Source organism: Trachypithecus francoisi, unplaced genomic scaffold (genome assembly GCF_009764315.1).
Source record: "Trachypithecus francoisi isolate TF-2019V2 unplaced genomic scaffold, Tfra_2.0 Lachesis_group18, whole genome shotgun sequence".
Classification (NCBI taxonomy): domain Eukaryota; kingdom Metazoa; phylum Chordata; class Mammalia; order Primates; family Cercopithecidae; genus Trachypithecus; species Trachypithecus francoisi.
The window spans coordinates 72,799,504-72,823,924 of record NW_022681463.1 but is presented as its reverse complement, the minus strand read 5'-3'; the positions used below and the strand labels follow the sequence as shown (position 1 = coordinate 72,823,924).

The following is a 24,421-nucleotide window of genomic DNA, read 5'->3' as shown; positions in this document are numbered from 1 at the left end:
CTAGTAAAGCCACATCGCTAAAGGTGTGCTCACGACCAGCCGAAGGAGACACTGGGCCAGCGCTTGCTTCCCTAATAAATCCCCAGCAAAAAGGGTCACCGTGAGAAAATCCCCTTGTGTGAAACCAGTCCCGGGAAGGAGATTATTTAATATCCCCAGGGCCCCTTTCTCCCTCCACGGCTGCCGTGTTAGGTGGCTCCACGCTGGCCGAATGGAGACAGCGCCGGCATTTCTACGCGCATCAAGAGCAATCAACATCATCTGAACTTAGGGATGCACTGGTTCCACAAAACATCTTATTTTTGTGCTGTGCCCACATTTACTATAAATGATTTTTCATCAGTACATACCATAGCTTGCTCGATTTTGTTGTCAATAGCTACCACACTTGCACCAGAGGAGCTGAAAAAGAGGAGGGAAAAAGGTCATCGATAAATGGAATTTATCTTAAGCGTCCAAGATAAAAAGGATCTTCCAATTTTGTGATATTGCTAGCATCATATTTTGAATATTCTTTAACACTATGTAATGTATCACCCTCCAGAAAATGCCAGCCCCTCTCTTACTAACGAATATCCAGGCATCTCCCTATTTTAGTAAGCCACAAAGGACTAAATTACATAATGTGGGGAAAGCCTGTTCTCTGGCCAGATTTGAAAAAATAAGGTTATTCTAAACATTTCGAAAAGCAACATCCATGTCACCATAATCTCTCAGCAATGGACAAAGGAATTCTCCTGGCTATCTTTCACCTGTATTATTGTAAGTATCCCACGAATAAATTTAAAGAAACTATCCTAGCCGACATTTACCTATTATCAAGTCTCACAGAAGCGTTTTCAGTCCCCAGCAAGGATGACAAGAAAGAAATTGAAAAATGTCTCAGTTGGTAAACTCCTAGATCCATCGCCACTGGTCTACACCATTGGGATTTCATGCAATTGCAGCCAAAAACACCCTCGTGGAAAAAAAGAGGGAACACCAGCAGCCTTGTATAAGCTAGATAAAAATCTTCTGGCTTTCCGCAGCCCAGGGAGAAATAGAAAACGGCAGCCCTAATGTAAAGAAACCCAGCTTCTGGGGCTTCGTGATCCCAGGAAGATGCGGATCCCAGTGCCTTGCAGAGCCGCTTCCCAGATCCGCAGCCGGGCTCCACTCAGCTTTAGACCAGCACTCCCGGTCTTAGTGCAAAATATATGCAGGAAAGAGCTGCGCCGATTGGCCGGCACGCCACTGGGACCGCCCCCTTCTCCCTTCTCCTTCTCCCTTCCTGGTCCTCCCGCTTCCCTGCTTCCCCGCCTCCCCCCACCCCCACCTCCGCCCCCATTCTCCGGATCCCGCTCGTGGGGTGGGCTGGCCTGGCGAGGGCCGTGCTCAGAGGGAGTGGGCTGCTGGGCCCAGAGGTTTCCAGGGCGGCTTCAGAACACTGGGCCACTGCTTCGGCAGAAAATGTGAAGGATCCCTGAAAAATACTATAGGGGCCCCCGCACGTGCTTACGTTTAAGGGAGTCAGACCCCGACCCCGGAGCTGTGTCCCGCGGCTGCTGAACGGCGAAAGCTTCCTATTTGCAACCAGAACCGTCTGAGCTACTGGGCATGCCCAGTCCCACCACTGTAAGACTTGCAAGAGCTCGAGTGTCTTGATTTCAATTATCTAGTTCTTACAGGCAGCGGTACTGGGAGGATTTTATAGACGGTTTTATTTTTAAGGATAATAATCCTGCGATCATACTTTTTTTTAATTTTAGAGGGGAAAAAATCACATTTACTCTTTGAGAGATACTACCTTTTGTTTTATAGAAACAAAACAAAAACTATATATTCTTTGCTAGGCATGAGGGAAAGACTCCAGATAAAATCCAGGATCTTCCCAAAAAGCTCCCAGAGCCACAAACCTTAAGGTCATATCTCCCTATTAGCACCTTCTCCCCAGTAATTAAATATGCCTTCTTCTATTTAGACCTAGAAAAGTCAATCCACAGGTTGAATTCCACATAGATTTATTTTTAGTAAGTCCCTAAGGCACGTTTTTGGAAGCTGAGTAACAATTCCTCTAAGACTCAAACCTTCAATCCTGTGAGCCTTCTTACATCAGAGGGATTGAAATATGGTAAAGTATGTATTCAAAGCACACAAATCCTTCAAGTTAGTCTCTTTGCCCATTTGCGTATCCAGAACCAGAAAAAGGAGGATATAATAGTGGTTGCAAATAGTTAAGCAGCCAATAGATGCTGTAGGCTCACCTCTATTTCACCCTCTTGGCCACACTGACCAAATAATTCTCTTCTCCAAACCAAAATCAAGAGATGTGGGAATAAAATAGCTTAACCCTTTCAACATTTCCTATATTAATTTAAAATACTTTCAGGGATGCATCAATTAAGGCTACAACTTAATATACTAGAAATCTAAGCCCTGAAGTTTACTTAATTATAACATAAACAGTTTGCAAGTCAATACATGCGAGAAAGAAAACTTAACCTCTACAATACTGCCCTCTAATGGCATGATAATATAAAGTCCAAAAAATCTACAAAGTACTTGGGGAGACCTCTCTAATCTGTAGATAAAATTGTCTCATCACAAGTAATTCCAACATAAAATCTGACCGTAGAACATATATATGTAATACACGCACATGCACACACACGCACCGTCTTCTCTCCCAAATAAGCATCTTTCCTCAAGCAGCATCCTTTCCTAAAATTGCCATCAGAGCCATTTAGACAATTTTTAAGTTGACTCAATGCTGATAGTGGGGGTAGGTGGATTTGGTTTTCAGAAACTGTCCAAAGTGATTAGGAACCAGACCAGATCTGGTGAGCGCAGTGGATGATGAAGACCACAATTCTCTTTTGGGTTAAAAACCAAAGTGTGACTAACTATAAAGCGATGAGATTCCCTTTTTACTGAAAGGTTCATATTCTCCAAATTTTAAGGTTTGGCTTTAAAATAACAGTAATTGTTAGCATATTTATAATTTATAAAAATTAAACATTAACTCATATGATGCTTATTTTTTTAAAAAAGATATCCATTTCCAATAAAAAGAGACTAAGTATAAGCTTAGAAATCATAATTATTTGGGAAGCAGGCATGTGGCCCTAAGTCTATGAATGCTAACCAGAATATTATTTGACTGCATGATGGTTTATATATTTTGAAAGTTAAAGCTATACCTAAAACTATTTGTATGCTAAATTCCATGTACATATTTTAACTGAATGCCAACTTCACGAAAAAAAGGTATTCAAGCACCATTTAAGCTATAAAAAGAGCTTTAAAAAACAAAACTCTAAGGTCACATAAAAAATTTTTAAATTCCCGCTGGAGTTTTAAAAAATTACTAAATTAACTGAATTTATTCATGCTGTTCTCCAACATAAACAGAAAGCTGTTTTTATTTCAATCATTTTAACTGATCATCCATTGTATCAAGCAAGAGAAGCAAATATAAGCAACCATAGTCTATTTAACCCATTTCCCTATTGAAGGACATTACAGTTATTGTTAATACTTGGATATTTTAAATAAAATTGCAAGGAACATCCTTCTACATACATCCTTGAACATGTATGTGTGTGTGCACACTTCTGGAGAATTTGTTGAGCCAAAGGATTTGCAGCTAATAAAATGATTAGCAATCTAATCTTTTCATATATTTCACGTAAATACGCTAGATTCCTTTAAAACTAGACTTTTGTATGAAAACTGAAAAGATAATCTGAAAAAGAAGGCAAAGGAAATGGAAAGCTACATGGAGGGAAAACCCTTGGATCAGAAATGTCTGTGGCACAAATGGCTAGAATTACATTCAAAGGCTCTTCTAATTGCAAGACAAACGATCCATATGTCTGGTGCCTCGTCAGAGCTCACTGAGACTTGCTGACAGGGCAGAGAAAAACACTACAAGGCTTCCAGGAGAGATCCTTAAAGTCATGAACCATGTAAGTCCATTTCAGGCACTGAGTAAAGATCAGGAGGTACCACCCCAGTGGGAACTCATACACATTAAACAGCCTGGACAACTGAGATTGAGGTATTTTCTGTTGTTGTCTGCCTAAGAGCCTTTTTACATAGACTCCAATTCAACCGCTACTGCATATTGGTAGCAAGCATGACAGGATAGGAAAAGAGGAACAGGCCTGAGTGTTTCTGGTTCCTATAACGTGTGCTTTTCTTCCAAACTTGATCTGACTTGGCCAACACAGGTACAGTCAGAGATTCAGCACTCAAGCAGAGTAACCTCTTTCTCCCCCTGTCCAAACTCCTTGCAAATCTAGAACAACTGCCAGGAAAGAAGCGAAGGCACATTACCCTGTACCTGACCAAATCACTCCTGTCTAAGGACTCCCACATCACCTCCATTTTTCTAGTTTACTCTCACTAGGCATGGGAATATACTCACCAGGTTTAACAAATGAAACTACAGGACTATCAGTTAAATGTGAATGGCAGATAAACAACAAATAATGTTTTAGTGTCGGGTCCCACACACTGTCAAAACAAGAAGAAATGCCAAAGAAATGGCTGTTAAATTCAACCACATTTTACATTTCCTTATCTCCACAGAAAGGCTGGTTGGAAAAAGCTTCCAAAAAGAACAGTGGCCGGGCGCAAACACGGTGGCTCATGCCTGTAATCCCAGCACTTTGAGAGGATGAGGTGGGCGGATCACTTGAGGTCAGGAGTTCAAGACCAGCCTTGCCAACATGGTAAACCCCTGTCTATACTTAAAAAAAACAAATAAATTAGCTGACGTGGTGGCACACGTCTATAATCCCAGCTACTGGGGAGGCTGACGAAGAATTGCTTGAACCCGGGAGGCAGAGGTTGCAGTGAGCTGAGATTGCATCACTGCACTCCAGCCTGAGCAATAGGGCAAGGCTCTGTCTCAAAAACAAACAAACAAAGAATCGGAAGAGAAACTTAAGGGATAAATCTAGGAGGTCCAACATCAAAATAGGATGCATTTCTATTTTGGAGAGAGAACAGAAGGAAGAGAATTATCAAATAATTTAAGAATTGTTCCAGAACTGAAGGACACAAGTCTCCAGTTAAATGAGATGACCAAATGCCCACCACAAGAAATGAAAAAGCCCTCCACCAAAGCACACTACCCTGAAACCTTAATCACTAGGCAGACAGAGAAAATCCTAAAAGCTTCCAAATGGAAGAAACAAGTTACAAACACAGGGACTAGCAACAGAACCACTTTGCTGGCAGCTAGAAAAAGATGAAGAAAATGTCTTTAAAATTCTGAGAGAAAAGAGTTTTTTATCCAGAATTCTTTATTTGACCAAATCATCATTTGAGTGTAAAGGTAGAATTAAAACATTTTTAGATATTTCAGACACCAAAATGGAGGAGCAAATCAAGAAAAAAGGCAGGCATGGGAAATAGGAACCAGGGACTCAGATACTGGAGGAAAGGAAGGGCATCAGCAGGCTGAAGTCCAGGGAGATCTCAGGGGGACTGCTGCTGGACAAGCCCAAGCTGCAGGTGGTCTGTACCTGGTCTGCAATGGTAAGGGAAGCTGGAGAACTCCAGGAGGGAAAGCTTGCTAATGAACACACAGATTATCTAACACATCTAAGCATTTGCAGGGCACAGGGGAGCTACTGATAGGTATATGATAGATCTAATGGAACAATTAGATAAGCTCAAAGCAGTGTGAAAACAGAGCAAGGAAGGAAACACAGAATACTCATAAATAAAATCTACATGACCCATATTATTTTTTCATTTTTTTATGGATTTACCTTTAAAAAGTTAACTTTATTGAGAAGGTAACAGGAAGAAAAATTGCATGGCAGGAATGGTTTAGAAGTGCTAAATCCTAATCTACTACAACTTGATTACCTAAAATCTAAAATGGAAAAAGCAAGAAATTGTGTAAGTATAAATATATTACATAGAAATGTGGAGGTAAAGACGAGAAAAAACAACTAAAATTTAAAAGTGGCTGTGTCTAAGGCACCGACTGGATGAGTGAAAAAAGGGAACTGCTATTTTTTTTCCTATTCATTCTATTTGCTCTTTGGGTATGTACATGTATTTTGATTAAAAACACACACACACTTTAAAAGGTTTATAGAGATCTGCAGCACTTTTCCTGCTTCCAGGCTTCAGCAGAGTCCTTACCACACCTGCATGTAGGAAACTACCAGAGGCTTGGGAGAGAATGACCAAAAAGAAGCAGGCAGAACAATTTTCAGAAATCACATAGGGTAGGCACAGCTGGTATTACCACCCACCAGCCTAAATGAAAAAACTCTGTAAACAGGGACATCAGATATTCAGAAGTATATTGCCTAAGTCTCCTTCTGAATGCTTAGAAGAATTCTAATTCCCTTCAGTATAGGACTAATTTAAGGGAAAAATGAGTCCTAGACTGAAGGGTGTTTTGGTCCTACATAAAGCAGTTTAAAAGGAAGCCTTGAAAGGTCAAACTGTTTCCAAGTAACTTAATTTTCTCTCAAAACAAAGCTCAAGAATATTTAATAAAGTCTCTAGCATCCAATAATTCACAATGTCTGGCATCCAATAAAAAGTACCAGGCTTATAAACAAGCAGGGAAATATGACTCATGAGGAGAAAAATTAATCAAAATGACCCAGATATGACAAAGATGATTTATAGACAGGAACATTAAAAACAGTTATAACTATATTTCATATGTTCAAGAAAGTAGAGGAAAACATTAGCATATTAAGGACAGGTGTGAGAAATGAAAGAAAACCTAAATTAAATTATCAAGGTGAAAAATACAATATTTGAGAAGAAAAATACACTAGATGACATTAACAGTAGATTAGATAGGGCAGAAGTATTAGTGATATATGAGCAATAGAAATTATCCAAAATAGAACACAGAAGAAACATTGAATCAAAAGAACAAATCGGCCAGGTGTGGTGGCTCACGCCTGTAATCCCAGCACTTTGGGAGGCCAAGGCAGGTGGATCTCTTTAGGTCAGGAGTTCGAGACCAGCCTGGCCAATATGGTGAAACCCCGTCTCTACTAAAAATATAAAATAGTCAGGCATGGGGGCACACACCTGTAATCCCAGCTACTCGGGAGGCTGAGGCTGGAGAATTGCTTGAACCCAGGAGGCGGAGGTTGGAGTGAGCTGAGATTGCACCACTGTACTCCAGCCTGGGCCACAGAGCAAGATGCAAAAATCAAACAAACAAACAAAAGAAAAACAAATCAAAAAAAGAACAAAGTGTCAATAAGCTGTGGGGCAGTTTCAAGCAGCCAAATATATCTGTAGTGAAGTCCCTGAAAAAAGAAAGAAAAAAGGAGAGAAAACATTTTAAGAAATAATGGTAATTTTCCTCGCATTTTATTAAAACAATAACCTACAGATCCAAGAATCTAAACCCCAAACGAGAACGGTGAAGAAGTCTACAAGGTGTATCATAATCAAATTGCTTACTATCAGTGATAAAATCTCAGAAGCAGCCAGAGGAAAAAAACTAGGTTATGTACGGGGCAACAAAGATAAGAATGATAGCTGACTTCTGGTTGGAAACAATGCTAGACAGAAGACAGTGCAGCAACATCTTTAACTGAAAGAAAAAAAAAAAACCTGTCAATCTGTAATTCTATGCCCAGTGAAAACATCTTTCAGAAATTTAAGGTGAAATTAAGACTTTTTCAGACATACAAAAGCTGGAAGGATTCATTACTGTAACTCCTTCAGACAGAAGGAAAATGATACCAGATGAAAAAACTAGATCTATGCAAGAGAATGAAGAGTACCAGAAATGATAACTAATGGTTAAATATAAAAACTTCTCCCCTTACTATCTAAATCTAAGATAACTGACTGTTGCCAGGTGTAGTGCCACATACCTGTAGTCCCAACTTCTCAAGAGGCTGAGGTGGGAGAACCACTTGAGCCTAGCTAGGAGTTTGAGGCCATCCTGGGCAACACACTGAGGCTCTGTCTATAATAATCATTGGCTGTTTAAAGCAAAAATAACAATGTATGGGAGTGTACTACAATATGTAGATGTAAATGTATGACAAAGATAGAACAAGGGCTAAGAAGCGGGAAGGGAAGTATACTGCTGAGTACATTATGATAAGTTAAAGATGTATGCTATCAACTGTAAATCTAATAAGTTAACACAGGAGGATAAAACGGAATCACAAAAAATGTATAATCTAAAAGAAAGCAGAATAAAAGGGGAATAAATAATAGAATAAAAAATGAATACCAAGATAGCAGATTTAAACCAACTGTATCAATAATCACATTAGGCTGGGCATGGTGGCTCACACCTGTAAGCCCAGCACTTTGGGAAGCCCAGGTGGGTGGGTCACTTAAGTTCAAGACCAGCCTGGCCAACATGGTAAAAACCCATCTCTACTAAAAATACAAAAACTAGCCATGCATGGTGGCACATGCCTGTAATCCCAGCTACTTGGGAGGCTGAGGCAGGAGAATCGCTTGAACCCGGGAGGCAGAGGTTGCAGTGAGTCAAGATTGCACCACTGCACTCCAGCCTGGGGAACAGAGCAAGACTTTGTCTCAAAAAAAAAAAAAAAAAAGAAGAAGAAGAAGAAAAAGAAAAAGAAAAAGAAAAGAAAACAATAATCACATTAAATATAAATGGTCTCAATTAAGCACCTCAATTAAAAGGCAGATATTGCCAGTTTGGATGAAAAACCAAGACACAACTATATGCTGCCTATAAGAAATATACTTTAAATATAAAAACACAAATAGGTACAATAAGAACATGGAAGAAGATATGCCATGTTAACAATAAAAGAAAGCTGAGGTGGCTATATTACAATAACTCAAAGTAGACTGCAGAGAATATTATAAAGAATAAAGGTCATTACATAATGATAAAAGGTCGATTTTATCATTATGTTCTCTGACTACAACGTAATTAAACTAGAAATCAATAACATGAGATTATCTGAAAAATTTCCAAATACTTGGGGAAAAAATACACACATCTAAGTAACCCATAGGTCAAATAAGCAATCAAAAGGAAAATTAGGAAGTATTTTGAACTGAATGAAAATAAAAACAAGGCATATCAAAATTTATTTCAATAAATTTAACAATTTAAACAAAAATGGACATATTCTTATAAAGACACAAACTACCAAAACTCATATGAGAAGAAACAGATAACTTGAATAGTCCTATATGTATTTACAAAATTGAATTTATAGTTTAAACTCTTTCTATAAAGAGAACCTCAAGCTCAAATGGTTTCACTGGTAAATTCCACTAAATATTTAAAGAAAGAAATAATATCAATTCTATACAAACTCTTCCACAAGACTAAAGAGAGAGAGAAAATTTTAAAAAACCACTTTACAACTCATTCTATGAGGCCAGCACTCCCTTAACACTAAAGCCAGATAAAGACATTATAAAAAAGAAAAACTGCAGACTAATAACTCTGATAAACATAGATGCAAAAGTTCTTAACAAAATTTTAGCAAATCAAATCCAACTATATATAAAAAGAGTAATATACTATTAACAAATGGCATTTATCCTGGGAATGCAAAGTAAACATTCAAAAATCACGTAATTCACCCTATCAACAGACTAAAAAGAAAAAATATAATCTCATTATATGCAAAAACAAAAGCATTTGACAAAATCACCATCCATTCATGATTTTTAAAAAAGGGAAAAAGAAAAACTTTAAGCAAAATAGGAATTGAAGGAAACTTCCTCAACTTGATAAGGGGCATCTACAAAAAACATTCAGCAGACATCATATGTAACAGTAAAAGAATGAATGCTTTCCCCCTAAGGTGGAAACAAGGCAAGAGTCTACTCTCATCATTCCTATTCAACATCATACTGAAGGTAACAGCCAGGCAATAAGGCAAGAAAAAGAATAAAAGTCATCCAGACTAGAAAGAACAACAACAACAAAAAATCTATTCACAGATAACATGACTATCTATGTGGACACTCCCCCAAAAATCTGCAAATAAATTATGAGAACTAACAAGATACAAGTTTCTCGAGGTCATGAGCTAGAATTTCAATGTACGAATATCAAATATATTTCTATATACCAGCAATGAACACAAAGTGAAATTTTAAAACAAAAATACATGAAATAGGTATAAATCTAAGAAAACATGTAGAAGAGCTCTATGCTGAAAACTATAAAACATTGCTGAAAGAAATCAAAGAGCACCTGACAAATGACAAGATACTCCATCTGTGGATTAGAAGATAATACCATTAAGCTATCAATTCCACACTTCCCAGCTACCGTATAGATTCAGTATAATCTCTATCAAAATTCTAAGACATTTTATTGAAAATGACAAAGTGATTCTAAAATTTATGTATAAAAACTAAGAAACTAGAATAATTGAAACAATTTTTGAAAAAGAACAAAGCTGAACTCCCATTACCAGATCTCAAGATTTTCTGTAAAGCTACTTGCATCACCATAGTGTGGTACTAGTAAAAGCACAGACATAGAGTAACGGAACAAAACAGATTAGTCAAAGATAAACACACACATACGCACACGCAGCAAATCGATTTTCCACAAATATGTAAAGCAATTCAGAAAAGTCTTCAGCAAATGGTATTGGAACAACTGCAAAAAACAAATACAACTGATCCATTCTTTACACCATATGAAATATTAACTTAAAATGGATCACAGACATAACTGTAAAATCCCAACCTATAAAACTTCTATAAGAAAACATAAGAGAAATCTTTTGAACCTGAACCAGTAAAGATTTCTTGGGTAAGACACCAAAAGCACAATCCATGGAAGAAAAAAAATGGATAAAGTAGACTTTTACCATAATGAAAAACTTGTTTATGGAAAGATAATGTTACAAGAATGAAAAAACAAACTATAGACCAGAATTAAGTACCGCAAGTCACATATCTGATAAAGGACTTATATCCAGAATATATAAAGAACTCAAAACTCAATAGCAAGAAAACAAACAACCCGATAAAAGAAAAGGGCAAATGACATGAACAGTCACTTTATCAAAGATATATGGATGGTAAATAAGCACCTGGAAAAAATGCTGACCACCATTAATTGTTAGAGAAATGCAAATTAAAACCATAATGATATGCCACTACACACCTATCAGAATAGCTAAAATATAGTTTAAAATTTTAAACCTGAAAACACAAAATGCTGAAAAGAAGGCAGAAAAATTGGAACACATATATTGATGATGGGAATGCAAAATGGTACAACCACTTTGCAGAAGAGTTTTGCACTTATTTATAAAGTTAGACACAGTTTCCATAAAAACCAGTAATCACAATTCAACTTATTTATCCAAGAGAAATGAAAACATGTTAACACAAAAATTTGGACATGAATGCTTAGAGTGACTTTATTTTTAATCATCCCAAACTAGAAACAAACCAAATGTCACTCAACTGGAGAATGGATAACAAACGATGGTACATCTAGACAGTGGCATAATACTCAGCAATACAAAGAAACAAACTACTGATACACAACAACCTGAATGAATCTCAAATACAGTACGGTAAGAGAACGAAACCGCATTCAAAGCTTGCAAATCATATGATTCCACTTATGAGACATTCTGGAGAAGAAGGTAAAACTATAGAGACAAAAACCAGATCAGAAGTTCCCAGAAACTTGGGGTAGGGGAGGGGGATTGTTGTGGGTGATGGAACTATCTCATATCTAAATTGTAGTGGTAGTATGCCTACTGTTTTTCCAAACATGTAGAACTCAAAGATGGGAACAATAAACACTGGAGACTCCAGAAGTGGGGAGGGAGGGGAGCCAGGGCTGAAAGGCTACCTATCAGGTACCATGTTCACCACTTGGGTAACGGGATTATTAGAACCTCAAAACTCAGCATCACGTACCATACCCATATTACAAACCTGTGCGTGTATGCCCTGAATCAAAACAAACAACACTATTGCTGTATACTAAAAAGGGAAACTTTACTATATGTAATTTGCATCTTAAAAAATGAAAAGATGACTGCCCCTAAGTAGCAGACTGGGATGAAAAAAAAAAAAAGAAGAAGAAAAAGAAACTGATAATTCTTAAAATTCTATCTAATCTTTATATTTTCATGTATCATTTTTTATTGTAGTAAAAAACACATAACAAAATTTACCACATTAACCATTTTAAAATGTATAGCTCAGTAGTGTTAAGCATATTGTTACTATTGTGAAACAGAGCTTCAGAACTTTTTCATCTGCAGATCTGAAACTATCCATTAAATAACTTCCCATTTCCCCCTTCTCCTGCCCCTGGCAACTGCCACTCTAATTTCTATTTCTATGAATTTGGCTGCTTTAGATACCTATCTTTTTTTTTTTTTTTTTTTTTAATAGAGACGGTGTCTCGCCATGTTGCCCAGGCTGAACTCGAACTCCTGGGCTCAGGCAGTCCTCCCACCTTGGCCTTCCAAAGTGTTGAGATTATAGGCGTGAGCCATCATGCCCAGCCTACATGTAGTATTTTGATTTAAAACATTTTAAACTAAAAGAAAAAAAAAGGGAACAAAAGCTATTTTAAAAGATATAATACAAGGACTTAAATACAGTCATCAAAGAGACCTAAAAATGTCTATTTTATAACTAATTGTTCTATCATTATATAAAATGCATTACTAGGCTTGAATTTTTTAACTATAATTTTGCTTTGTTCTTAGAACTGTTGAGTTTGTTGGTGATTAATCATTCCTAAATCCCATATTAACGTTAAAAGATTTATAAAAATTAAATACTTCCTTTAAGTGTGAGAATTTTAAAAGTCCTAACAAAATGCTAACAGATTTAAATATAATCTATTTATATACATTTACATATAGCACATGTATTTACCCTCTGTAAATACATTTTTTTTTTGTATTTTTCTCTTTCTCAACATTTATAATTACTTTTAAATTGTTACAATTCTAGATACAATTTTTGGTTTTCCCATGGCTGTCTTCACCTTATTTAACATAACTACTAGTTCCAACAGAATATCTATAATGCTAAGAAGACCCAATGCTTTTTTGTTTTTTGTTTTTTTAAGATGGTAAGGGAGACTTTCAGAGGAACTACTGCAGTGGGAGAGAAATGGGCCTCAACTCCCCTCAATGCCCTTCAGCAACAGGACTCAAATGGTTAACATTCTCATTTTACTTTTTATCTTCATGAAAATAATAAGCATTTCAAACCTAAATTTCTTCATAAATTACCACTTCTGCTTAATAGTGGTAGATTATGAAAATCTGGAGCCACAGACAAAAAAGGAATCACAGATTTAGAAGCCAAATGATATTCTATATAAAACATCTGAAGAAGTGAAAAGTTGTCCTGATTATGATTTTCTATTTCGAGAACCTCATGCAAGTGAGGTTCTTGCATGAAGTGAAAAATGAATATTATTTCTCTTTTACTTTTGCACAGCTATGAAAAATAGATGCTTTGAGCGCTTTTTAAAAATAACTAGTTACTTTAAGCTAATTTTCCTGTTAAATTCCAGAAGAAAACAACAACGATAAGCAGTCCTAAAAGAGCTGGTAGGAACTAGACTAACCGACTAACCATTTTTCTATGCATACAGAGCCACTTAGGGCCATCAGAGGCAGTCTCTTGGTGACCCTAAAACAATCAGATGAAGCTCAATTACACAGTTGTATTTACAAAGGTAAAGATAAATTTAAGGATATTACCTAGCTCCAGAATGTCTAATGTAGTACAGGCCTAGGTAAGCATTAACACATTGGCAAAGTTGACTCTCTGTGCTGGGGACACAGTGTGTGTATAATAAATACCTCTGCTTCGATCAAGGGACACGTTTCTGTATTATGGCCTCCATGGGCAGCAGCTCTGTGATATAAATGGGGTCTGAGGATTTCTTTAACCCTCTGATCTATTCAGAATTTTAAAGCAAAATGGACCTTGGAGATCATTTAATTTCCTTATTCTGTAGGTTTAGAAGTGGAGGCCCAAAGGCATTAGGTGCTTTGTCCAGGGTTTACCTAATCAACTGTTGGATGGAGCATAGAACCAAATGCTGATTCGATATTAGTGTGCCCTAGAAGTGCAGACCAGAAATTCGAGATCTGTGTGTGTGTGTCTGGGTAAGATGTTAGAGCTGGAAGAGCAAAGGGATCATAAAGGGAAACGCCCTTCTGCTGATCTCAACTGAGCCACAGTAGTCATCGAAAGCCACCCATTTTACAGATGAAGAAACAAGCTGGGAGGCTGTGTGGAAACCAAAGCCAGAGACCCACGCTGCTTATGAGTCAGGCAGCCTGGCTGCAGGGTCTCTGGGCCTAGTCTAGAGTGGAGATGGTGAGCTCTTGGTGAGACCTAGCCCTCCACAGCTTCCTGAGGGTGGGCAGGCTGGCAGGGGCACTCAGATCAGTCCCAGTGCCAGCGAGGTCTACAGTTTGAGAAGGTGCTCTCCAGGCACTGGGACAAGGTCCCGGCAGAGAAGGGGGCTCACCACAGACAGAGCCACACCTGCTGACAGACACATTATTTAGTGAATGTGCATAAAGATGATTTTCAAATTGTGCTTTCATTAGTCCTGGCAGTTCCTTGCAAAGCCCTCAAGAGCTGTGAGAAGACGAGTTAGAGGAAGTCCAAGTGGATCAAAGAAAATGAAGCTCACTTGTAAAGAAGGCAGGCAGGCTGTGTCCCCTAGGCTCGTGGCCAGGAATAGGAGACATGGCTTTAGCAGCACATCACTGAGAACTTCTGTGGTGTCCCAATATACCCCAAGGATTTTTACTCTAGGTGGTCATCACCTTGGATCTCCTTCCATATCATCTGAGTGTGATTCTGACATTGCCACATTCTCCTTTATCCATGATTAAACAAGGGTAAGAAGACAATATGATGAAAATAATCAAGTGTTGAGTGGGGCCAATGAAGTGGGAAATAAAAATTTACAATGAGAATGAGGGTCACTTTTTAGCATTTAAACCTGCTGCCAACTACTGTAAAAGAAATGGTCAACATAATACATCTTAGCCGGAAAGATACAAACTAGAATTTAAAAACTTTCTACACATTAGCTCTTCAGCCATTTCTTTATTGATTTACTCGCATTTATTTAACAATGAGCACCCATGAAAGGCCAGGAACTTTAGGCTTGGCACCACAGTTATCAAGATGAGTAAGACACAATCCTTGCTTTTAGTGACTTGGGGCAGTTGCAGGGAACAAGGGGAGAAAGACATATGATATTTCGTATAATGTGAGTGTATATAAAAAATGATGGTTAGCAGAAAGCAGCCTGGGAGTGTTTCTGAGAGCAGAAGACTTACCCTCCGGGTGTTGAAAAACAAATAGGAGTTGTCCAGTTAGACTACAAGGTACAAAGAGAATGACAATACTCCATGAAAAAAGAAGGGCCAGGCAAAAGCCAGGGTCATGAAGCAGCCTGCTGAGTTTGGATACCTCGCAGTAGTTGAGTGTGGCTAGGGAATAGGAGGTTGGGGTTTAGCAGTGGGAGATGAAGAGAAAGGCAGTAAAAGGAAAAAAGGTCAAGACAGGCTGGGGCCTCACAGGCCATGTGATGGGAGACTGGACTTTAGTCTGAGGGCAATGAAGGTTCACACAATAGGGTTTAAAGCAGGCAAATGATGCAACAGGATTTGTGTTTTGGCAAGGTCACTCTGACCGCAGTGTTGTGACTACAAGAGATGGAACTGGGGGTAAAAGGAAGGAAATAATGAGGGCTAAAACCAAGGAGCAAAGGGGAGACAGAGAGAAAAGTGGGATGGATTCAAAGACATTGGGACATAGAACTGACAGAACTGGCTGGCGTGAGGTAAGGGAGGCAGGATGACTCACAGGTTTTTGGATTATGTGAACAGGTGGAAGGTGATGCCATTAGCCAGAATAATGCTGTAGGCTAAGGGGAGTAAACCGGTTCTGGGGTATAACACTGATAGGACTTACTAGGCAGTGGGAAATACGGTTTTGGAACTCAGGAGGGGTCGAGCAGAAGAAAATACTGGCATAAGAAAAGTTGTTAGGTAGCAGTTAGGTAGCAGTGAGTCTCCTTGGGAGTGGATGAGATTACCTCAGAAATCCATACAGGAAAGAGATGGCAGAGCTGGGCGGTCGCACACATTGGAACAGCCATTTGGCATGACAGACACCTGAGTTTTCTGCGGGTCTAGTGGACACTACAGAAGGTGGCTAGGCTTGAGGCATCTGCGAGAACCTTGAATGGGAGAGTAGCCTCTACCTAACGAGGAGACCAAGACAATGAAGTGATTTAACTGTGGAGGGAGCGCGGAAATGAAGACATCGGGTCAGCTCTCCAATGCCAGGTACCCTACAGAGCCAGCAAATGTGTCCTTCGAGAAAGCCCATGTGGGATGGCAGCCTCACAGAATGAGCCAACGGACAGTCCGTTAGACAGAGGTAGACAGACAGCAGCTGCAACCGTGACAGAAGCAGGACACTGCAACAGTCGACACAGAGACTCTGCCCCTCGGTTCTTCCTTCCCACCTCCATGCTAGTGCACTGCTACTGCCAAGGAGGGAGGGATGCGTGTGAGAGCCAAAAACAGCCTCCACTCCAAGGTGCCAGTAGCAGACTGGGTTCTTTTTTTCCTTTTCAGGGAAAGAGTGGGCAGAGAAGAGAGCTTTAATTCTGACATGAGAGTCAAATTTCAAAATGCAAAGAACTGAGTGTTTAAAAAATGGTAACTGTTTAAATGACCAAAATTAGCTGGAAAGTGATAGAAATGGGTTGACATGCTAGTAAGGAAGCCTGCTACCAGAGTGTTAGGGTGATTCAACTGAGCACAATTAATAGCAGTTATTAGGAGAAAGAAAAACAAACCATGACATGCATATTTCTCACCAATGAATTGAGACTTTAAGCAAATGGCTCTGGAGGGGATTCAGAAGAATGCGGCACGAAGCCACCAGCTGAGGGTCAACTGTGACATGAGGCCGTATCGTGGAAGGGGCTGAGGAGACCCCAATGAGCTACAGGGGGCACAGCCCCTTACCTATGACGCCTGTTGGGGCCACTGCATGCCCATATCTATCCCACCGATCACAAATATGACATCCGCCATGGCCGACCGAGGAGAGGACTGCAAGCTCACCAAGGGCTGCCTGGCAACGACACCTCCGTGCTTTCCCACTTTTGCACTCCCAGCCCCACACCAGGGACTTGTTCAGTCAGGAAAGCAGACAGGGGACAGACATAGATGGAAACAGTCCAGGTCCTCTCATGTCGATTCCAAACTGCTGGAGACACAAGCTTAGTCTGACTTGACAGAAGAGGAGAGCTTTAAACAAAACAAGATATAAAGCTATCAAATAACATAACTAAGTCTGAAGTACCCAAATGAGGTTAAGTAACCAGAAGTAACTAACAAGTCATGGAACTAAAGTGAGATGTTGTAAGGCAACCCCAATGTACAGCAAAAAGGAGGGGCAGAGTTGGTGGGAACTACTCGAAAAAGGAAACTGGTGCACACTCATACCCCAGTTAATCTTTACTACTCTGAGGCAGTAGGTACCATTCTTTTCTTCATTTTAAAGTCAAAAAGTCTGCTTGAAGTTTATGGCCTCCTCTGTGCCCACTCACCTGCCTAATGTGTGGGTGACATGCTACAGTGGGCACCAGGGTGAGGGCACACTGTGCCCCCAGAGCCTGAGCACAGGGAGCCTGGGCCTCTGCACCGCACAGGGCCCCATGCCACCACTGTCCTCATGGCGTGGCTGGGCTACTCATGGGGAGGGGTAAGTATGTCTTACAAAGCAACTTGACTGCACTCTAGGAGCATCTGCTTGCCTTCTGACAGCCTGGTGATGCCCCCACAGTACTGCCAGCTGCTGAGTGACTATGGGCCACCATCCGTAGGCTACACCCAGGGAGCTGGGATCAGCCAGGAGCCCCATTGAAGAGTTGGGAAGAGATCAAACCTGCCTACGTGGAGTAAGAACAGAATAAAGAGACTAAATCAAGGCATTATTAGAAAGTTGGTAAGTGCTTGGCTGAAACCGAACAGAGTGCTATATCTTTGCTGCTTTTGGCTTTAAAGGTTTTCCATCTTTTTACAAGATGAGAAGTTATGGTTCACCTCCCCTGTTCTGATGAAACTCTTGTTTTCAAAATGCTAACAGGTTGGTTTTTCCTCTCATGTTTCACCAGGCTCTGAACTACAGTCTCCCAGATTGAAAAAAGATTTTGCAGTTAATTAGAATTTACATTTTCAGTAGTTAGGAACTATCCAGGTTATTTTTTTAAGCCTTGATTTAAAAGGTGCATGTAAAGTTATCTTAGCAAACTGTAGTTTGCCTCCAAGATACCAGTGTCTCCCTTTAACCTTCTCTTTTGAATATGTTTCTGTGACCCAAACTGTTCTCTGTTAAGCTAATACAACTATAAGGATTTTAATGCCTACTGACAGCACACTTAGTAGCCAGTCCTTGTTTCTGCTTAATATAACTTCTTTTTGGCATAAAAATATGCATAACTATTAGTGCACTGAAATCAATTTTTAAAATGCACAAGTTATAAATACAGCAGAGCAACCTACCAAACCTAACACGGAACACCCAAAATGTTCAAACTAAGACTACCAGTAGATTTCAGCGAAGCATACTTTATGTTGATCAAAACTGGAAGAAAATAACTGTTTATATATTTATATGTATTTATTACTTGATGCAATAAAGTTATTTTCATTAACATAAATAAAGAAATCTGAGAGTGGTCAGACAACTTACCCAAGGAGACATATGTTTAAAAAATGGCAGAGCCAAGATCCAAACTCAAGTCAGTCGGCTTTGGTACAGGGCATGACTCAATAATCTAGCAGAATCAAAAAGTGGGCTATTTCTAGACACCCCAGAAATAAGCAGTTCAATTAATTTCGTAAAAAACTGACACCTGTCCTTAAAATAGTAAATGTTACTTCTAGTCATCATGGCTAGACACCTTCAGCCAATTTATATCTAAAATATACAGATTTATCAGAATATTATATGTGTGTTTCTAATAAGAAATGCTCTTAATTGAAGATGCTTCACTTTTACTTAATGATTTTGCATTGGTGTAAAGGTAAAGTTAAAACATAAATGATTAATTTAGTCTGGTGTAGGGGGAATGAATTCCTTTGTTCCATTACCCAAATTAAATACTACATATATTTAAAAATTCAGCTGCATTATTTTGAATAAAACAAGATGTTTTGCAAAGGCCATTAAAATGATGTTGGTGACAAAGCATAAGTTCCATCATCTATTACTTAACCCAAGTTAGGGTAATTCTACACAAACACATAAAATGGAATACCTCAAATACATATTGTGAGTAAAAACAGAGTTAATTATAAAAAAACTTTGTCTTTAATAAATTAGACTGGGGGAGGGGGACAGCAGGGGAAGACCAGTTACGTTATATGAAGAGATTTTCTTTAAAACCAAGCTTCCTACCTAATCAGGATAACTAAATTAAATGAGAGATTAACCTGTTTTAACACTGAAGTATGCTTGGAACAGAAAGCATTTTTTAATGAAGTATTTAAATTATGTAAACAGATATAACAACATATATGTAAGTTAGAAAGCATAATGGTAGAACAAACACCCACAACCCCCCCCCCCACCGCCACCCCCCAAACTAAGTTATCGACACCATTGAAACCCTTATGCTCCTCCTCATCCTCTACTCCCACACCAGGAGCAATTCTTCTCCAGCCTGAAATCATTCCCATTTACTCAGTATATTTACTATGTTACTATGTTTAGTTACTATGTTTATTGGCTTCCTTCCTCCACTAAAACATACTAGACAAAGGCAGAAGTTTTGTTTTTCCATTTTATCTACCAATGTGTCCCATGCAGAAAGTATCCAACAATTATTGTAATGATAATAACAGAAAATACTTGATTAGACTTATTACTTGTCAGTCCCTATTCTACACGTTATGTATATTAGCTCATTTAATCCTTTCAATAACCACCCCATCTATGTACCATTATTATTCCCATTTATATAGAGGAGGAAACCAAGGCGCAAAATTATGTGACTTGATAAGGTCATATTCATCACCACTATGAAAAGCAAAAAATATTTCTGCACTCTTATCATAACAGATGCTGTCATGTTTTAGTAATCCTCAGTCCCTTGAAAGACTGGTTATCACTGGAAATGGTTTTTTTTTTTTAATGATGAAAATTCAACAAATATATATTGAGCACCCATTCTGTGTCAGACACTGTTCTAGGCACGGGATTCAGTATGAACAGAACGGACAAAAGTGTCTGTCTTTCTGAAACTCACATTCAAATGGGGTTGAAAAGGTAAACGACAAATAAGTACATATATAGTACATGAGATAAGGACAAGTACCCAGGAGACAAATTAAAGAACAGAAGCAGGGATATAAAAGATCAGAGAGGATGAAGTTTTAGCCAGCCTTTAAGGAAGGACTCCCTGAGAAAGTGAGTTTTGAGTAAAGACCTGAAAGAGATGATGGGATTAGTCATGGAAGAACTCTTCCAGCAGGGAGAACAGCAAGGGGAAATGCTGTATTCCAGAGTCCCAACGAAGTCAAGACAGCATGAGGCATCATAGGACCGCGCAGTAACCAATATATGATACAAGAGATCTCTCTCACTTTTGCTCTCTTGGTTTTCTGAAAGACTCCTCTTTTCTTTAAAGAAGCATGCTTACTGAGACCATCATTATGGTACACAGCACATTCAAGAAATACTGTTTTGCACTTCATAGCAAAAGGTATTATATGCCACTTTATATTCTAAACTAGTTTCTTCAAGGATTATTTTGGGATGCTTTTCACCTTCCAATAAAAACTTTTCCTGTCTGGAAGTACAAATAAGTCAGGTCCTCCTGTAGAATCATCTGCCTACAAAATTTAAGCACCGGATATGCAATGATAGCTCTTTTCTGAGTCTTGCTTTGGATAGTTTCAAGAAGCCATGAGAATTCATCTCATGGGCAATTTATTACAGAGCTGTTTAAAGCTACTTCTGACTAAATATGGTGAACTGAACACACTCGTTTATCTGTATTTCCACCTACACACCACTAAAGAGATGAGAACCCAGTTTTAAACACATAAGGATACAGTAAATATAAGAGAGGTCAATTTCAATAGTTTTTCAAAGCTGGAAAAAAGATGGCAATTCATTAAGTTGAAACGTGAGCAAGCCGTAAAGAAAGTCCAGAGACCATTAATAGGCAGTGAAGAACTCAATGCTCAAAAAGTGCAAGGTGCAAGGTGCAGACAACATAAGAGTCTGCATAAAACAGACCCAGTCTTACTCAACTGAATAACTGAGCAATGTCTAACAATTCTCTACTATAGCCAACACTCGGTCAAAAGGAACCTGGAGGAAACAAAGACAGTGTAGGGAATTGAGGAAACTTGTAAAATCCTAAAGGATTGCATGGATGAAATAAGAGGAGGACAACATTCAGAATACCAGAAAGAGCTCGCGGAAACTGAAAAACTGGTATGAGAGCATAAGTGAAAATGTGCTAGAATAGTGAGTCAAGTTGAAGAACTATCTCAGGAACTAGAACAAAATACCCAAAAAAAGGTTAATACAGGAAAGAAAATAAATAATAGCTATTAATATTTAGAAGGGCTAACATCTTAACGAAATAAGTTTCAGAAATGTAACAATATGAACAGGAGAAAAGTGTCATAAAATAATTCAAGAAAACTTCCTAGAACTACAGATCAAGCTTTTTAAAATTAACAGAGCCTAATCAAGTACAATCTGCTCCGTTATAAAACTTGTTTGGAAAACACCAATTTGTTCCAACATAATTTATATGTTAGAGAACAATTAGAACATAATGCACATTTCACATTTGCTTATGTGTGATTTTGTTTGTGAGAAACATCAGGTAAACGCAGGAAACTGCACCCAGCTGAACCAAAACTGCACCTAGCAAAACGCAAACAGCACATATCTCAAACATGTAACAGCTACCTCAGTTCAGCATGTTTGTTATTCTGCAAAATCATGTTTTGCTATTCTTTTGCAAAGGATAACTTTTCTATATAAAAACACTCATTCAACATCTCGAATATGTCTAATCACACTGGTTCAAACACAAGCAGCATGCACCAAACAAAAGCTTTTAAATATTGAGGAGAAGCCAAAAATAAGGCATTTTGAAAGAAATGAGCGAATACATGATGAGAACATGTGGTATCTCCCAAGCAACAGAAATAAAATTCATGTTGTAGGCCTTCACAAACAATGCATGGAAATAAAAGAAACGCGTATTGCTAAAGCAATTTTAAGTGCTACAAAGTCAAAAAGAGCAACCCCTAAAGAAGCAGAAGAAAAAGAAAGCTTATTGAATATATGTACTGAAAAGCAAATAGCAAAAAAAAAAAAAAAAAAGAGAAAGCACTATTTATATAAAAAGGAAATAGCTAAATCCTGCAGAATTTGCTCCTTTTGTGCCAGTAGTAGCCGGTTTAGTAGTTTCAAAAATCTATAATTTCCAAAGCCTTCAGTTGTAGGGTGAAGCAGAGAGCTCAGCTAAGAAAACTGCAAAAATAATTTCCAGCAGTGATACAGAAGCTAATTGAAGAAGGTGGCTACATATTGGATCAAACTTTCAATTCTGATGAAATAGTTATCTATTACATATACATCAGATCTGTCAACTGACACTGTTTCATATTCTTGGACAGAATTAGAAAACTAAGTTTCCAAGATTTCAAAGTCTGGTCATATAAAAGTGGAACAAGTTCTAGGATCTACTTTCACTTTCGAAACAGATCGGTGAAGTCTTTGAAGCCTTTCCAATCACTATATTCTATCAAATCTCATCCTCCTAATTTCTCACTGATTCTATCAGCCAAAATTCTTAATGTTATCTTAATAGTATGATCCCTTTCCTTTTTAATTCCAACTAAAGTATCGTTTCCAAACAACCTTTGAAAGCATTTATGATGTTTTAGCCATTTAAGTCCATAAATGCAATTATAAAACATCTTCATCAGTACTGATTTTAGTGCAGCTTTTTAAAGAGTCAGATTTTGAGCACTGGAGTTAGATCCTAATTCAAACTTCCAAAACTCACTTCTTCATAGTAAAATGGGATATTTATAATATTTCATAATAATGGTAACAGCATTACATATTTCATAATAATGGTAACAGCAGCCCATCTGGAGCAGCCTGCAAAGACGCTGGCTGCAGTTGGGGAGGCACGGCGGGCGTTGCAGGCTCCAGAGAGCCAGCAAGGGCCAGGAAGAGGTGGGAGCCCCACCCCTTACCAAGTTAGCAGGGTAGAAGCCTGCACTCTCAGGCACAGCAGCAGCCGCACCTCCGGACCTGGGCATCTGTGTGCTCTCGGGGGCCCAGGAAGCCCCACTTCCCCCACAGGCTTGGGAGGGCCTGCTCCTGCTCTCTCCCCACTCCCAGTATCCGCTCTGATTTTGCAGGAAAGTTATGGCCAAGCCTGGGCGCTGTCCGGCCAGGTGTGTGCATGTGCTCGGGGCAGCAGCTGACATGCCAGCCACCTCTACTCTGCCTCGGACCCTCTGGACTTTGGGCACCGACAAGTGCAGGAAGGAGGCCAGGGTGGGGCTGAGGGCAGCTCCGTGCAAGCCTGCAGGCACCCCTCAGTACGAACAGCCTGGGCACTGTGAATAGCATGTTGACGGCGGGAGGCAGACAGGTTCTTGGACGGAATGGGGAGGATCCCCGGTGAAACCCCACCTTTAAGCAGTGGATGGCCCAAAGCCTGGGGGCTGGGCTACCAGTTCTGTGTGGAGTCCGTGGGACAGGAGTGAGAACTTAGGTGCTTTTTCCAGGCCCACTCATGGTCATCCATGGACCAATCAGCACATACTTCCTCCCTTTTAAGTCCACAAAACACCCCCAGACTCAGCCAGACTTGCAAAGATGTGGGGACTACCAGCTGCAGGAAGGAGTTACCCACTTAGGGTCTGCTCGACTTGTGGGGAATGACCTGCCTATGGAAAGGAGCTGCCCACTATGGGTCTCCTCTCCACGGAGAGCTGGATACTTGCCAGGACGACCTGCCTGTGGAAAGGAGCCACCCACCTTGGGTCTCCTGAGAGCTGTTCTGTCACTCAATGAAGCTCCTCTCTGCCTTGCTCACCCTCCAGTTGTCCACGTACCTCATTCTTCCTGGACATGAGACAAGAACCCAGGACCTGCCGAGTGGCTGGACTGAAAGAGTTGTAACAGAAACAGGGCTTGCCACATTGCAGGTGACGAGAAAGAGAAGAGCTGCAGCCCTTCAGGGAGTCCAGAACTAGGAGTGCCCAACCTAGGGCTGTGACACCCTCTTAGAGGCTCTGCGGTTCCTGGCATCTCCAAGCTTCCAGGCACCACTGTATTCCCCGGTGCCCACAGTGGAAGCCATCGTGTATGGACCAGT

General features: G+C 39.4%; 1 protein-coding gene across 6 annotated transcripts in view; it reads right to left on the bottom strand.

Moving 5' to 3' along the window:
- The window catches only part of TSC22D1 (TSC22 domain family member 1), a 145,013-nt gene that overhangs the window by 2,190 nt on the left and 118,402 nt on the right, over window positions 1-24,421 (bottom strand). For 4 of the 6 annotated variants that reach the window (XM_033176984.1, XM_033176985.1, XM_033176983.1 and 1 more), the window contains one exon: window positions 351-402. In XM_033176984.1, the coding sequence (XP_033032875.1) occupies window positions 351-402 (52 nt within the window). Of the gene's footprint in view, window positions 1-350; window positions 403-812; window positions 1,237-1,498; window positions 1,570-24,421 lie in introns of those variants that run through there. The other 2 variants (XM_033176987.1, XM_033176986.1) reach the window with 2 other exon arrangements.